This window comes from Numida meleagris, chromosome 4 (genome assembly GCF_002078875.1).
Source record: "Numida meleagris isolate 19003 breed g44 Domestic line chromosome 4, NumMel1.0, whole genome shotgun sequence".
NCBI classification, from domain to species: domain Eukaryota; kingdom Metazoa; phylum Chordata; class Aves; order Galliformes; family Numididae; genus Numida; species Numida meleagris.
This window is the reverse complement of record NC_034412.1, coordinates 23,387,333-23,405,150: the sequence shown is the minus strand read 5'-3', so window position 1 is coordinate 23,405,150 and position 17,818 is coordinate 23,387,333. Positions and strand designations below refer to the sequence as shown.

General features: G+C 38.5%; 1 protein-coding gene across 9 annotated transcripts in view; it reads left to right on the top strand.

Moving 5' to 3' along the window:
* WDR33 (WD repeat domain 33) overlaps positions 1 to 17,818 on the top strand; it is a 62,103-nt gene that overhangs the window by 27,202 nt on the left and 17,083 nt on the right. The window contains exons 9-10 of one of the 9 annotated variants that reach the window (XM_021394926.1): positions 9,061 to 9,083; positions 10,148 to 12,194. The exons of 5 other annotated variants lie outside the window; for them this stretch is intronic. In XM_021394926.1, the coding sequence (XP_021250601.1) occupies positions 9,061 to 9,083; positions 10,148 to 10,315 (191 nt within the window). In that variant the 3' untranslated portion in view covers positions 10,316 to 12,194. 3 more of the 9 variants (XM_021394929.1, XM_021394932.1, XM_021394927.1) reach the window with 3 other exon arrangements.

Below are 17,818 nucleotides of genomic sequence, written 5' to 3'. Positions count from 1 at the left end.
TTTCCAATTTTTTAACAGCAAAAAAGTTAAAGTTTTTGTGCATCTAGGTAAGCATAGATTTCTGCAAAGCCTGTGGTATTTTCTTTCGGATAATTGTTCATGCTGAAGTTGCTTACCTAATAGCCGGAAGTAATAGCAGGAAATAAGCTTGGAGTGATACTCTGGGTTTAGTAGTGAAACACTTTTCCTTCCATCAAGTTTTATCATATGAGTAATACTGTCACAGTGTTCTGTTATTTAATATTATGTGTTCATATGGACAGCCCTGCACCAGAAGATAGAACTTGCAAATTTTCCCTAAAATACAGTGGTACTTTTTTTTTTCTCTGCTGTACTTGCCTGGCCTTACTTTCTTATGAGAAACTAGTCCTGCTCATCATATGTGTCATTTGTAAAAAACAGAGTGAAAAGAGAAATTGGGGAGCGTGCTGAAAAGGCATTGTGCAGCAGAGCAAGAGAAAGGGGTAAACAAGAATCCTGAAAAAAACCTGGGTGAAAAATGGCTGGAAGTGACTAGGGTAGCAAATGGAAAGAAAACGTGGAGGCAGTGGCAGTGCAAAAATAAAAAATTAATAAAACAGCAGATGGTATGCTGATTGCGAAAAGGTAGTGGCGGTGTGAGGAGATAATAGAATGGTAGAATGGTTTGAGTTGGAAGGAATATTTAAGATGATCTAGTTCTAACCCCCTGCTATAGGCAGGGACACCTCCCACTAGAGCAGGTTGCTGACAGCCCCATCCAACCTGAGATGAGGATGAAGTTACAGAAACTGCAAGAAGTTCTGCTCCTGGGACTGCAGGGATAAATGGGGGCAAATTGTGTCACAAGAACAAGAGAAGGCTAGAGAAGGCGCTGAACGGCACACTTGGAAGCTGCTGTGAGCAAATGCAAGCAGACATGTGCACTGTGTATGTGTACACGTACGTATACCATACTGTATGTGGAAGCACATGCGGTGCGTATCCATCTACATACACATGCATTTTTCCCAAATGTCTTTTAAATAGTGTGTTCTCTGTCCTGACTTTAGGTTGATGAGTGTGACTACAGTTAGGAACACGTCCTGTACTCATGTTGAATATAAGTATGGAGTGTTATTTTAGTGAATGGTGCCATAGTTGCTACCTACAAGAGACAGAGTGCCATCTCTGGAGGTTGATTGAAAACTCAGGTTTTTTTTAATCCCCCCTTGGAAGTGGTGTGGGTCGTTATTATTCTATCTCAAGCTTTGCTTGTTTAACTGCTCTAAAACTAAAATACCCAGTGTTGCTATTCAGACCCAAGGCTTGCTGAATTGCTTCAGTTGTAATATATTCAAAGCACATATATGCTGCATAGTTCTACAAAAAGTAATTTTTACATTAAGCATGCAAACACAATCAAAATTTATTTTCCAAGTATAATGCCAGAACTTTGCAAATCACAGATTCATTTTACAGTGAGAATGCAAAGCCATTTAATTTTGGTACTTCCAGATAAGGGTTCTTTGTTGAAAAGAGAACACTTTTGAAGGGAAGATATTTTCATTTTCGCTGCTGAAAGTATGTGTGTGTTGCTAGTAAAGTAACTGTCTTAAAATTTTTATAATTTTGAATTTTATATTGGAAAGTATTGTTACTCTTTTCTGTAAGCTAAAAAGCACTAAGGCTGCTACATGTCAGCTTCCAAACAAGCACAGCCTAGGGATCAGAAGTACAACCGTACAGGAGAAAGCTACTACTTTGACATATATATATATAATAAGACATATATGTCTTATTAGAGGTTTCATAGATGAGCACTTCTTCCATCACAGAGAGCTGAGTTCACTCTTTGTAATTGCTATCTCAGTGAAAGCACCTGGCACTTAGAGTTCTGCAAGACTTTATTGTGATACATGATGCAGTCCTTCCAATTCCGGCCTTACGTTCAATAGTTCTAAAACAGAGGTTATTTGTAGCTTTTTAAAAATGCAGTATTTTCTCAATATTTGTTATATTATAAATGCATTTTACATCTATGTAAAATGTATGTACCTTTTTGCTTAGCAAGTAAGTTTTGAAAAGAAGCTAGTGTACGCATGAGCCTGACCTGAGAAACGAAGTTAACAACTGCAGGGCTGGAAGAGGAACAAGGTACTCCTGCTGAGTTCCTAAAGTCTCAGGAAGTAAACTTAAAATTTGCCTCCACAAAAGCTGAAGGATGTGTTCCCTTTCTTTCTTAAAATTGGGAAAAATAATGCACTTCAGTAAAAGCAAATCCTACTTTCTGGTGTATGCTGGCAAATGCACATTTTCTACCGTAGATGGAATAAATTCTTTTTTTTTTTTTTTCTAGAATAGTGGAGAAGGAAACACATTTGAAGTTTTACATTAAAATCTTAGTTGTAAAACTTTCTTACATCACTTTAAAAGCCTTTCTCTAAAAGGAGTCATTAATTCTCAATAAACTAGTAGCTGAACTGGATCTGTTCTCTCCATCGAAGTGTAAGGTGTAGCTCACAATTCAGTTTCTGGTGTTTTCATTAATAATTACCATTTTCAAAAGATATTAGGGAAAATCAAGTGTAAGTATTTATAAAACATTTTACATTTGAACTTCTGTTTGTAGCTGACTACTGTCTGTTCTCTCCATGATAATCCTATTCTAGTTTATTGTTCAGCATGCCTCGAGGGCACAGATCTTAAGTATTTAGTTGAGAATTTACATAGCAAGACTGTTTAACACAAGGCCTTTGTTCATTGAGAACTGTTTTACATCAAAAGCTGAGATTCTTTCTCGCTTTATTAATTATGAGTACATGCAAACCTTAAGAAAAATCTGTATCTTCCAGTTCAGTGAAGAGATTCCCTCCTTTGCCCAACTTCCCATCAGCATAGAATTTCAAAAGAAAGTAAAACATTCTCCTTTAAATAGGGAATTTTCATGGCTCTTTTATAGTTACAGATGCATAGCACAACTGGATGTATAATTGATATTTACAGGTAAGTAACTTCCCTTTTATGGGAACACACAGAAATTTGAGTTGAAACTCATTTGATTCAGATATGTTGCTGTTATGAAAATAAGTATTATGACAAAATTAATAGTTCTAATTAAAAAAAACATTCTATTTGTCTCCTTCTGTAGTCCACTGGAAGACATTCAAAATGCCATTTTTACTGCGAGATTTTACGTCTTTTTCCACTGTTCTCTTACTGGTGCAATCAAACAGTGTGAGAGCTCTGCTGAATTTTAGGTACTGTGCTGTGTTCTTCGAGGCTCTCAAGATGAAAATACATGAAGCGGTGAGCAACCTGTTCTGACCTTATAGCTTTGAGAGGAGATTGAACTAGAGAATTCTAAGGTTCCTTCCAACCTAACATACTGTGATCTCTTTTTGTTTTGCCAGAAAGGAAAGAAAGGAGCAAAAAATCCAACTGATTTGACTTTTTAGTCTTGCCTCATTGTTCTATATGCCTATATAACTTCAGTATCTTTAAGGTTCCAGCTTTCATAATTACCTGATTGCACATTTTAGGGATTTAATATTAGTTTCCTGCTTCCTTCTTTGTTTCAAAATTATGTTGTCTTGAAATACGTTGTGTATACAGTGCTGTAAAGCCTCAGAATAGACCCACAAGCATCAGTCTATTTTACTTGCTTTCAAAGAAGAGAAAAGCAATTTAGATACTACTTTCCTCTTTAAATTGAATGTGCGTAGTTTTGTCCATCTGCTTTGCCATTACTGGCCTTGAACATTTTTCTAGATCATCTTTTTGAGTTCTGCAGAGAGCTGCAAGTAGACCTGAGTATGTTCAGAAACATTCTTTCTCTGCAGGTAAAGTAGGCATTGGAAAATACATTTTTTTTTCTCTCAAGCAAAAGCCGGTCCAGATAGGAATGGGCATGACCAATTTAATGTGCCATCCCAGGTCCTGGCTGCCTTTTTTGTTGAAAATGAAATATTTAATGTTCAAGTTTAAGAATATTTGCACAAGACTGCAAAATAGTAAATGTAATATTGAGACTGCAAATTATCTTAATGTCAACAGGAAACAAGAAATTTCTTCCTCTTGAATCATGCTGCGTCAAAGCTTTGAAAACTTCTAACCAGACTTACTCTGTTTTTCTCTGAGAAAATTCCACTCTTTTCTAGGTATAACACAAATCTAGTGAAACTGAATTTGAAGTGTTAGTGGGGAAAGTGCAGGAATCTTTATGACTACAAAAGACGAGCTTAGAAAAGAATAACAACAACTCTCAAAATCTGTAATGTAATTCCTCCTCCTGAATTGTGAATATTGAGCACTAGTGAGCAGTTATGCAGCAGATTCTTTGTGGGCAGCTTTCAGGCACACTTGTGTGGAGCATAGCATGGGAGATCGGTTTTCTTGCTATTGGCAAGGTCTCTGCTTGGTGTGTTGCAGTGTTACTGCTGGCAGGCTGTGCTCGGTCAAGAAGAATCTTGCCTTCTGCTCTTTCTTATTTATACAGAATACTTAGGCAGAAAAAATGCTTTAAATTAGACCACCTGGCATGCTAAGAAGGAGAAAGATGTAAGATAAATATTAAAAAGTCCCAGTAACCTGTGTTATGGACTCAGTCTTGCTTCATTTTAGGTTAGCTGACGTAGTGGGTAATAAGATGTCACATCTTTGCTGCAGGTCTCAATCCATGCTATTAAACTCTCACAGCAATGCTTAATTCTTGCTTCTCTAGCAGGTTTTCCACCTACATAAAGTGAGTGTAAGAGGTGCTATCTCTGGCCGTGTCTGTTGTCCCACAGTCATCATTATTTTGGCCAATTTGTTACTTCCTGTTCTGGTGACAAGCGATATTGATGATGTCAATGATTGTGTGTTTTTGTAGATCACTGTTATCCATTTGGAAGCCCTTGTTGTCCAGAGACTTGAAAGTGAGCATGTGATGTCGAGGCTAGGAAAGTAAAAAAGCTCAATGTGCTCAGGCAACATTTTTATTGCATTAAATTGCTCAGTGCTCTGCAGTTGTAGTCCAGAGATCTCTGGACAAAGGTAGGTTCTCTGACTTTCACACCTTTCAGAGCTTATCAGGAATATAATTTGTTTCTGAAGGAACGGAGAAAATTGGTCATTCTTGCCATCTGTGTAAGCATATTAGGTTTGTCATTGCTGCTGTGCACTACACTTGCCGACAGTTTCAAAGGGAGCGTTTATAAAAGAGTAACAGTACTTTTAATGCTGGTATTAAACTTAGAATCTGTGTTCACGCTACAAAATTGGAACAGCAGAGACTTTAAGCAGCAGGTGTGTCCTGCCAGCCATTGCTGTAGAGGTGTAGCTGCTGCTTCCTGTCAGAAAACATCCTGCTTGCTCAGAGGCTTCTTGGTGTGCTGTGTGCTTCTCCCACTGCTGTTTTCTTTTTCCTGCATCAAGGGACCCTTCAAGAAATATACAGCCTTTCTTCCTAAGGGCACTTACTATATGCGTTTCAGTCTACAACTTCAGCATGATGATGTCTGTGCCCAGTAAGCCTAGATGGAAGTACTGGTAATGAAGTGTCTGTGTTCTGCATGATGGCTGGACTTGCATTAGTGTCTGCAGAATCTCGTCCTGTCAGGTATTGTCACTGGGATATCTAGCAAGCCCATAGCCCTTTACTGAAATTCAAAGGAGGTTTTAATAATGATAATTTATTCCACAGAAGTTATTTAATGGAAGTATCAAGTTATTTTTAACCCGTTATGAACTGTTCTATGGAACAAAGTATTAGCTTTTTTTCCAGTAGGCTGGTTGTATTTGAATATTTAAAATTTTTTGCAAGATGTCAAAATGCAAGTAAGGAGTTGGCATTAGGTTTTCCTGAAGAATGCTATGGGGAGTTTCTTAAAGCATTATACATCACAGTGATCTAACAAGAACAGTTTAGTAGTGGTGCCTGAAAATGAGCAATTTCGGGAGTTCTTATTAGAATTTCATGTTATGAAAGTGCCATATGAGTAATCTTAGAAATGAATTTTGCATTTGCTAGACATGAAGAGCATCAGGATATTTCTCCCGCTATGTCTACTTTTTGCCACCCTTGCACAGAATGCAGGTCAGGAGTGAAAAGCAAATTCATTTTTTCCAATTTAGTATGGTCCATGGCACTCCGGTGCCACTTACTGTGAACTGGACATCTGCATAGTAGCTTACCCTGCTGATCTAAGGAACATTGTCTACTAACTAGATGTCACATGAATGGAACTCTAGTTCCACCCTATCCAAATAAATTAACTGGTAGTGAAAGGTGGTAAATTGCATTCATCTAGTTCTAGTAGAAGCTCATCACTGACAAGAAAGTTTCTCTGCATTCACTTAGTAGGAGAAAAGTCTGTTCATAAAACAGTGTTAGCTATATCAGGCTTTATATTAAAGTTTACTCATTTGTACCTGAGAGCAGGAATAATGGTTTTTGCTGCTTGTTTTGCCATAGATGTCTGTCATGCATAGCGCACCAAAAACATTGTGTAGGAACTTAACCCCTCAATGTTTTCTCTTCTGTGAAAGATGCACTGATACAGAATCACAGTCAGTATCACTGTTATGCTGACTTGAGGAGTGTAGAATGCTGCTGGTGGCATACACATAATTAAAGCTCAATCACCAGTAGATGAACCACCTATTACTCTTCAAGCCAGGTATTTCTCCAGCTGCTGTACCTTTTTCTCCTGTGTAGTGCTTTGTCACAGCTGATTGTGTTCTTGGCACGTTGATACTTGTAATGCTGCATCTTCTAGCAGCAGATAATTCAGAAGGGAATGTGTTCCAAAAACAGACACTAGTCTAATGAAGGTGTGTATTCTGTGTACTGAAGCAATAACTGTATTTTAACTTGCACTGAAAATAAACTGTTGACATGGGATTGTACCTGATAAAGCTTCCTTTTTTTATTAACTTTTTAAAGTTAAAATGCTCTTTGATGCTCCCGCATACAGGGTTGCTGTATTAACAAATATATTAAAATGTGAATTTGGCAGAACTGTCATCTTGCATCATTTTGCCAGCAAGTATCTTGGGTTTTCTGTTTCTTCAGTGGTTACTTCATTGGCAGTGATGTGCTCTTCCATACCCTGTTCTAAAACAAGTGATGCCAGCTTCTGTGAAAGCTATCTTTTTTGGTCTTCGCTTCTGTTAGTGTTTGAATGGGACTGCATATGGAGAAATATCCGTATGATGGGAGATGAGGCTTTGCTATTCCTTATGCAGCCAGTGACTCGATTTATCAATAATTTTATTTTACAGAAGATTCCTAAAGTCCAGTTTCCTAAAAGAGAAGTACTGCACTTTCCCATTTCTCATCCTGGCTAGTTCAACGCAGCGCAGACAGGCATCAATGTAAAATGGTTTTTATTTGAAGAGCACAGATCAGTTCCATTCAGGGGTCAGGAGAGCAGCCTTTTAATGGTGATGGCATCTTCATTGTTTATGCTCCTAACCTACATGCTTTATTCTTTCTACTATTTTGCAGGCATTTACTTTTTTTCCAAAAGCGCTGCCTTTTAGCTTCTGTCTAATGTCTCTGCTTTCCTGCATAGACCCAGTTCACTGTTATTTTGTGGACTGACTTATACAGTTCTGAGACTGGAAAGGTATTTTATGTTTCCTTTCTCATTTTTTCATGTAAGATTACAAACTCTTAAAAACTGCAACAAAACGTTGAGAGAAACTTAGACTCCTTAGTAAGAATCTTCTTTCTGAATACTATCTGTGAGGTAAGCATTTATGTTCAGACTTTTATTTTAAATTTTGTTTATCTACTTGGCATTTTCTTTTGGTGATTTGAGGCCCCCTTTTTTTTTTTAACACAACTGTTGTCTCACATGTTGGAAGTGTAGCAGATATCCTTTGCAGTGGTGTTTTCATACGATATATAATACTGCTCTAAACTAGAAGTAATGGCCCACAGATAACTTGCTAATATTTTAACTTATATTTCCAGAGTAGGAATAATGAAGATGTCAGTACTATTATAAATGCTTCTGTGCTAGTCTTGTAACAAAGAATTCTTGCAGGCAAGATCAGTATTTCAGAGAAAAAAAGTTGTTTTTTTTTCTCGGCACTGCTGAGTACGTGGTCTGAATTGTTCCTTTTCTCCTATGCATGTATGTAATAGATGGTTGTTCTCTATCTTGGGTTCTTATTTTTGCCCACATCATTTGGCTTTACATATTTTGTACAATCACTAGATCTAATTTCTTCTCTGCTTAAAAAAAAAAATAAAAAACAGTTTTTTAAAACTTCAGAGAGTTCAAGACAATGTTTCTGGTGCTTATATGGAGGGTTATGCAATAGCATCCTGATGTTGCTTGCATCACCTGTAGATGTGGCTTTCAACTGAAGGTTTTTTTTCTTAATTCATGATATCCACTCAATATAAAGGTATAACTGTAGTATGATTTAATGATACTTTCCTGCAAACCTCCACATTGTTCTTGTACTTATTTTGGAGCTTTTTAACATGGTACTGTGTGCATGCACTTGTAAATTCAAATATAGATTTTGTCACAGACTGTATTACAGAGGGAAACAACACACTGAATGCTGGCTGCAAAACCCATGTCTTGTCTTTCTTATAGTCATTACTAACTTGAAGTTTTTCGTTTATATATACTCTGTTGTCATTTCAAGAAATAGGATTCAAAGATGCATCTGAACCATCTGTACTTGATATGGTGTGGGGTTTAATTCCTGTATCCTCTACTCCAGTCTTGAAAGAGAAGTCTCAATATGTCATCATAGGAAACCTTTCTCACGCTTTTTTTTTTTTTAAATGAAGAAAGCTGCACTTTAAATCAAATACGTCGTCTTTTGTTCACATTTGCTTCTGATGCTGGTAAATGAATCAGAGAAAAGCATTTTCCACCAACTGCTATCAGCACTTTTTGGTTTTGTTTGGAACCCTACTGAGTTGTTGGCAAGGCCCCCTTGGCCTTTCTGTCTCTCCTAGCCACCTATGTAACCTTTGACGTTCTCAATTTTTTTGTTCCTCCAGATTTTGATATATCTGAGTTATTTAAGTGTTCTTTGGATTGTTTTATCCCGTTTCTGCCTGTTGACAACTCTCCCTTTCTTTGTTAGGTTTAGGTTGCACAAAACTCCTGGTAAGTTTTCAGCACCATCTTCCCCTCCCCCCCCATCTCTGTTCAATCACATGCAAAGAACTCTACTGTTTGGTTAATTCATGTGCTTGTGCAATTTAAAGAAATACATGAGAAAACATGGTATACAATAGAGCTTCATTGATATATCTACATAGCCACGCTCTACAGAGCAGTTGATTAAGTAGGAGCCCTATTTTCAGAATGTAAATAAAAGGATTAGGATTCCAGTATTATCTTTAAATCTGAAAAAGGAAAATGTAAAATGCAAAAGATTTCAAAATAAATAGGTGGCTGGAACAGGAAAAGCCTGCAAGTGTGGTGGTGATGATACAGGAAAGCTAAGGAAAGTAAGCAATAGTATGGAAATTTGGAACAAGGCTGTGATAGCACAGTCCTTGTTTCTATCTTTTGTGAGCTCAGCTTTTTCTTACTGCTTGGTTGAAATTTCAGTGGAATATATTAGCCCTATCAGGTTTCTGTAACACTATTCAAACCACTATTTTGCCCCTGCACCGTATTTTTTTTTTTTGCAGTAGTAATGCTTTTTTCTATTTACTATCTTTGTTTCTCTTTGTTAGCTGTGAGATTGGTAATAGATTAGATATGTTTGTAAGTCACTGTATGATTTTATGTGCCTTTTTAAAATTTTTTTTCTTCCTGGTACACTGCTCATTTTTTGTACTACTGTCTGTTTTCATAACTCACAGCTCTTTCATATTTTAGTTGTTTAAAATTGATCCCTTTCCCTTCAGATGAGAGCTTTCCAATTTGTTGAGCTTTATCTCTGTATAGGAGGAACAGTGCTTTGTAACTGGGGCCAGTGCCACGTGCTTTGCTTTCTGCCACCAGCTTGTTTCAGTAGACCTGCTGCTTCCTGGTTTGCTCAGTCTTGGTGCTACTGTAAAATGCAAAGAGCAGTTTATATGGTCTCTATCTGTGTCCCCCTTCTTGGGTCTCTTCTTGGATCTCTTATACTTGCTAAGTGCCTGGATTACTGACTGAAATGAATAAATCCTTTCCTAGAGACTACACGGAGTCTGACAGTATTTCTTTTGTCCCCACAGTTTACACCTGGGCCGACTGCTGCTCACTTACTCCAGGAGCACCTGCTCTCACTATGTGTCCTAGAACCATTTTTCTGTGTACCTAAACTCATGATTTCATTGCATAAAATGATTATGGGCTTATACTTATGGGAGGTTCTGTGTCAGAAAACTCGCTATCAAAAGTAGCTTACCTACATTTTGGTTGGTAAGAAGAAAGATCTTCTGTGTGTATATATATACGTACATATACGTATACTTTATATATTTCTGTGTATATTCCCTTATATATATTCCCTTAAAGTGGAAAGTAGCCTGACCAAGCGGTCCTGTTTTTGAGTGGCCAGATGACCATCACCATCTCTTTTTAAAAGTCATTTGTTTGTCTGGTAGAGAAGACAGTTGATAGTGCCTCTCCTCAATGGGATTTAAAGTAGGATCCTGCCCTGCAGTCTCAGCCATAAATGGTTTTGAAACTTATTCTTTCAGTTAAGGAAGATCAATTTGAGAGATCTCAGCAGTCTTTCTGTGTTGGACATTTTTATTAAAAGATTCCGGGTTTACTTGGGAGCAATTATTAGAGAAAAATTAGAGAAAAGTAGAAGACTTCACGCAACTTCCTTAGCTGTGATCCACAACATGGTCTCGTAGGCTTTTGCAGCTTGCTAAGAGATGTCTGTTCGTGTGCCCACAGGAATGGTTTGGAGCTTGGGTTAGTCCCTAAGCTAAGTGCTCAGCTCAGGCAGAAGTCTCAAGAGCCTGGAACTAAGCATTCCAACTCTACTGCTTCTCGTAATTGAAGTGCAGAGCTTCAGGCCAGCTGCTGCTGAATTATGTAGCATCCCCTGATTTCCTTCCTCTTCCCTACTTGCTAAATTCCCATGATGAAATTTAGGACGCACACAATTTCTATAGTAGCTTCAAGATAACTTGAAATTTCATCTAAATCAGTGCTGTGTTCTTGGTGTTCCTTCTTTCCATTACTTCTCATAGTATTCACTGCAAATGTCAGACTCTCCTTAGTGATGTGTTTGGCACAGGTTAAGTGTAACAGCCAAAGGTTTGACCAAAGCCTGCCAATGGAGAAGCGGGGGATTTTGACAGCTTGGTGACAGCAAGTGAGTAAACATTTTAAATAATTAAGTATTTTAACTAGTGTCTTACATACATGTTTAAAAAACAACAACAGAGCAGCTACTGTAGGGTCAGTGCACTATAAATTTCTATTGCTAACCTCAGGCACCAGCTGCTAGCACGTTCCCCGTTTTGTATGTGTGTGTGTTCTGACTGAACAGCAGTGGAAGAGTTACTTTTGAGGTTGAGGTGGTCATTGTGAGGCTCCAAATCCTGTGGCATTGTAATCAGATTTGTGATGTTGCTTGATCCTTTTCAAAGCTGGTGGTTCAGGCCGTGAGCAGGCTCCAGGGATGCCAGTTCCATTTGTTTGGAGGGTTTCACTGGGAACACTGAATGGGAAAGCTCACACTTCTCTGGGGGATACTTTTGATTTTGTTTTTACCACAAAAAACCACACTGCCCAGCAAGTTTGTTCTATACCCAGATACAGCACTGTGAATCTGTGGAAAATGCTGACTGATGATGTATAATATAATATAAAATAATTGAGTTTTTCATCTTTTGAGTTAGCACTTTATCTTCCCTTGGAGGGCTCTCAGTTCTATTCCTGGATACCATTATGCTCTGTTATAGTCGCCCCTATTCTATATGGCATTATGCAGTAATTGCCACGCAGTACTAAACTAGAGATCCATCTTGTCTGATGGCTTAAGACAGTAAGCACTCGTTAGATGCCATGTAAGCTCTTTCAGATCTACTGGCTTATATCAGACACTTAAGAGGAAGGTGCCAGAGAACAAGCAGTAGAAAACTGTCAGGCGATTTGTCCCTGAGGGAGTGGGTTTTGGGGCTCCTATGAGCTGGTTACATTACGAAGGATGAGATTTTTTTCTCATAATTGCTGTTCGCTTTTTACTATTTCCTGTACTGCTATTTTTATTATCGTTAAATGTAAATACCATTCTAAATAAATGCTTTCTGTCAATGAAAAGCAAGTGTGTTGCTGCTTTTGAAGTAGGCTAGCTAATTTTTGAACAGAGAACAGAGAACATCTCGTCCCAGCTACTTTACAAATAAAATAACCAGCAACGAAAAATTTGTTCCACCTTTTGCAATTTAAAGAAGTCCTCTTCATTCTCTGATGAGTATTTCCAAAGGGATTATAAGAAGTGTCGTGAGAGTTTTTGTGGCCACATATGCCTAGGCGCAAAGTAGAATCCAATCTGCTTTTCCCTAAATGGTATAACTCTTAACGCTGTTGACAGCCTGGCTTTGTCCACACTACCATACTAGCTATGGAAGAAGTGATGCTGGGCAAGCTTAACTTGGTGTAGCTTCCCCTCTCATGCTCTGTCCTATTTTCGCTGTCACTTCTCTTAGGCCATTGTCATGGTTTTGTGATTTTCGGTAATTGGTATTCCACATCATAAAATCATTTAGTGGATATACCTGGTTCTCAGAAGAGAAGGACTACCACAGTCCCCACGGTACTTTTCTCCTCTGTTACCATTTCCAGCTGGAGGGAAAAGATAAAAGCTCGCAGTATAAAAACTTGCAGATCACGAGACCTCGTCCCTTTTTCCGCCGTCTCTCGTCTTGGCAGCACCTCGCTCTCTGGCCGTCTTATCATCGGTAGTAGAGTAAGGCCTACCTTGATTTTGGGACATTCTCTCTCTCTGTATTGGATTTATCAACTTAAATTGTAATTATATTGTATTATAGTGTGTTGTTCTGCATTCCGATATCTTATTTAGTAAATTAGTTTGTTTCTCCTCAGATTGTTGCCGCTGTTCTTTGCTCTCAGGGCCATCTCCTTCCCCTTTTCCCCTTTTCCATTTTCTCGGGACGTGGGCCCGTGGATCCCCTGTCCCCTTCGTCACGGAACCGGGCCAAACGCCCGTAAACCGTTGACAGCCATCTCTGAACTTCCTGATTACTTCATATTTAAGATTAGAAATGACTTCTGTATTGGAAATAATGGTCGCTGCAGTACAACAGTCATTATACTGCGTTTCCAAACATCATGACATAGATGCAGTTTGTGACAGAGATGCACTTAATGTTTAGCTTAGTTTTTTTGCCTAAGTGCATGAATAGTGGTAAGCTAGAAAATTTGCACACTGATTAAACACAGTGAAAATATTATAATTTGCATATTAAAATGTCTTGCTGTTAATAAGTCTGTTATAAACCTACATATAACTTAACTATGTCTTATGATTAGGAACTGTGAAACATGCATACTTCATGGATTGTCATCTAGTTCTCACTTCTAAGAGAATGTTAAGCAACTCCTTGTGTTACAGATGCTGTTTCCCTTACTTCTAGTGCTGTTGCCCAACGTGCTATCAAGCTTATTTTGGCTCTCTGAATTTTACAGGAAATAATCTGACTGGGTGTAAATGTGATAATGCTCAAAGAAAACCAATCAGTTGTAAAGGAAAGGTGTCTCTAGAACGATTGCAGATTCTACCAAAAGTGTATTCGATGGTTTCAGGAAAAAAGAAAAATAAAAACACCTTTTACCACAAATGTAAAATAGATATTTTCAGTTGTATAACTGTTGCTTCTGTTCACAACAAAGTATTTCAGCTTTGGAAGTTGCTCAGCATTCATTTTAAATGCAGAGAAGAATTTAAATGTTTGCTGTAACGTGTGAGTAGTCCCATTATATGAAGGCTGAACTCTGCATGACCCAGTTCCCACATATACCAGGATGCAGGCATTTTTCCCCCCTCTGTATTAATCCTTATATAAGACATTGTCACTGAATTTCAACAGATGCAAAGAATTCAGATTCCCACATGCCATTACTAGTAAGTACATTTAACAGAAGAATCTTTTCGTAATTTGCTGTGGTGCATTTGCCACTATGAGAGCACGTAACTGACATTATGCTCGAGCTTTTCCTTTCCACAGTTGTAGGTTATTGCAGAATTCAGACCACTCACTGAGTGGTGCAAGTCCTATTGGGACTAGCACATACAAACCCTAAACACATTTACAGAAACATATCTTGGGGACTGTTTGACTTCTCACGTTTCATTCTTACTTCCTGTTCATTAGAATTGAGCTGGGAAAACTCTTGTTTACCCAGATCTACCTCATTAGTGGTTAACAATTATTTTGGTTATTTTTAACCTTCTGATTCCACAGTTGATATCAGGATTTTTTTGTTTGCTTTTCTAAGTAACTTTTTTTTTCTGGAAAGAATGCAGCATGACAATAGAGATGTAAAGATGGGCTTTGTAAACAAAGCTTAATTATGTCCCATTCAACTGCCAGTCTGGAGAAATGTCAATGATATAGGAGACGTTCCTTGTAGGTGGATTAAAGTTCCGTCAATCTCTCCAGGTACCCTATTTAATAACCTAACAAAGAGCTAGAGAATGGCTCAGTGAGCAAATTAAGGAAAAGAGAACTTGACTTTAGGAGACACAGACCTGAAAGTATGGTGGGAGGCACTTATAGAGACTGAAAGGAGCTTTGCCTTTGATTTCTTATTTATCAACCTCCCACAGTATGCTAAAAAGAACAAACATACTGTGTATCTCTAAATAGAGAGTTTCTGCTGTATTTATTCTTGGAGTGGAGAGTGGAAGTCAGTCTTGCTCATAAGACGGCTTTCAGAAGGTGTTTAGTTCTTGTGATGTGATGGTGTTCTTTGTCCTAAGTTAATGGAATTAAAATATCCTTACCCTTATTGCCAACCTGGTCAGTGTTGTGTAAGCACATCAGAGGAGTATTCTCATTTCTGGTAGATAAGAGGTATTCAGCTCCTAAATGAGATTTGCACAGAAGCAGGGAATTGCTAAGTTAATGGATAACTGCCAGATGTAATTAAAAAAAAGCCTTCTGTTAGAGTAGAACAGGCAAAATAATCCAATTTGTCAGCAATCTGGTACCAACTAACAAAAGCTAAGGGAATTATATAGAAAACAGAACCTCTTTCTGTTAACATGGCTGTTCCCAGTTGTGTTGGCCTTGCAGATCTTCTTGTTTCTTTTTGCTAGTGGGGGTGGCGGTAAGGTGTCGTGGCTCTATTTTGAATGCCTTGGAAACAGCCCCTTGCAAAGGACCTGCTCTTCAGAGAGGTGTTGTGTTCTATCAGGGATGTGGATTACAGGGAAGGAAACGTTCTTGTGGAATGATGCAAAGCCTTCGGGTCTGACCGATTCAAGGATACGCTGCATTATTCACCCCCTTCTAAAACAGCATTGTTCTAACAGGGAAAGAAACAGCATTGTTGCAGTTAAATGTCTGTGCTTGTTCTTCAGAGCACATGCTGTTACAGAGATCTATTTGTTTTTGAATGTGGGTGTATAAGAAGGTGATCTAAAGGAGTATCACCTCAGTATGTGTATAAGCCTCCAAAAAATTGCTGAGGATTTAGAAATCCTAAAATCTTCACAACATCAATTTATGTGCCCTCAAAGTAGGCCTCATTTCCAGGGAAAGGCTGTAATGGAAAATGTTTCGCTAAAGCAGTAAACATGATGTATCTATACACACTAAATGCTTTGCAGACTGTGATAAAAGGACTGCGATCTAAACTTGATTTTTTTTAATATTATATTTGATGTTCGCTAAGTCATGTATACAGAAATCAGGTTGAGAAGGAAAAATAAGGTCTTAAACTTATATCTACTTTTTCATACTTGTGATACATTGGGTTTGGTAAGCGCTATTGTCCACGGTCTTATTACATACAGCCTGTTACTCTTTCCACCCTCCAAAATTCTGTTCAATGTCTTTAAAGAACAGCTCTTTGGATAAGTTGTCTACAAGTATTAACAATCAGCACTTTAATTAATTAACACCTTGTTAAGAAATCCCTTAGGCATATGGAAAAAAAATTAGAGAAATACTTCTTTCATATCTGAATGTCTGTGCCAAACCTGGTTTCTGAGAAGCACATCAGTCCTGTGCTGTGCACCATCATGCTTGCTCCCTTTGGGGCTGTTTACAGGATGAGTGCTTAGACCACTCTGTTTCAGAGCATGATGCTGAACTTGAACTAGGTTGCCCAGTCTGGGCCTTTTTTCCCTTGAGTTGCACATATGGGTTGGTTTAACTCACATTTGTTTGCTCTCCAAATAATCAGGCCTTGCACAGGGTGAGCCTTTACACAGACAGAGATGGCCTTCTGCTAGCGCCTCATTTGCTGGCTGCAGGCTTACCAGCCAGACAGCAGCCCTTTGTCTCTAACCTCTCTTCCATTACAAAGGAGAAGCAAGGACAAAGTAATTCCAGTCCATGTGGTTAGGTACTTTAGGTTTCTGTTGTTTGTATTGTTTTTTGGTTATTTTTGTTTTGTTCTGTTTTCTACTAATTACATTATTCAAGTGTTCTAGTCTGAACATGTTTTCCTATAGTTCATCCAGTTACTAACCGTAACGGAGCACTTCTGTTGTTGCCCTTGAATTCAAATCTGCTGTCTTTTTCTGGGAGGATGTGAAATAACAGGTACCTACAGAATGCTGTTAGCTGAAAATCTGTAAATACGAGTTTACGTCTCACTGCTGAGGGAGAATACTCTATTCCTACTGGCAGAGATGTTCTTCCCCGATAAACACTCAGAAGCGAGACCTGCTCAGCATTCAGCTTCTCCTTCTGGTTGAGAGGTGAACTCAGACAGCAAATCCAGACACATAGTGCCTTTTAGTTCCTGCTGCATCTGAAGAACAAGAGAAAGGGGAAACAACACATCCTGGAGTACCCCTCTGTTGTTAGGAAATAGCAGCGCTTTTATGGTCTTTGCAGTTTGAGGACCCTGTTCTTCCTTGAGGCCGTGCATATTCTGTGGCAGTTCTGCCTGCTGCAGCTGTGGGAAGAGAGTTGGTTTCCTTCATCCAAGCTGTCATCCAACCATTCCTCAAAGTTGTTACCCTTATGTTCAACTACAGTTGTGTTCATTTCTCCTTGGACCAAGAATCTCTTCCCTGCCTGTCTTGCTGTAGACGCTGGAAGGGGGGAGGTTGCGCTCATTAGATGGAGAGGGTGCTTTGTGTGTTTAAAAGTTGCTTTTATTGTAAGAAGGAAGTATAATGCTCCAAATTTGATTTTTCTGTTGCCTCAGGAAAATTTCAACTCATATTTTTAATTTCTTATTGAATTGAGATCTATATTAAGAAACATTGTTCTTCTCAAAGTTCCATGCTGCACCTTGAAGGAAAGCAGTACAGTAGGAACTGATAGGAACCATTCGTCTTTGATGCAGAATGCTACCATTCTTCTGTACCGTTATAACTTGTGCCTCTGTGTTGCACACAGCCCTTTCCTTTCTCATCTCACTTTTTGCTGTGGCTAGCACATTCTGTCTCATTTTCTGACATTGACTATTACTGTTGGCTTTCCATTGGAGTTGGCTGGCATGGAGAGATACTGGAGAAGGAAATCTTCATTCATTACTTCATCTCTAAATCCCCGTAATTTCTCTATAGCAGGAATGAGCATTTCTTCTTTAAATCATCTGAGCAGTCAGTCGGTTTAAAATGAAATCATAGAATCTTAGAAGTGTAGAATGGCTTGGGTTGGAAGGGGCCTCAAGGATCATCGATATTGTGAAGGTTTTCCTCTCCTTCCTCCCAGCTGTTAGAAAAACCTAATAACAGG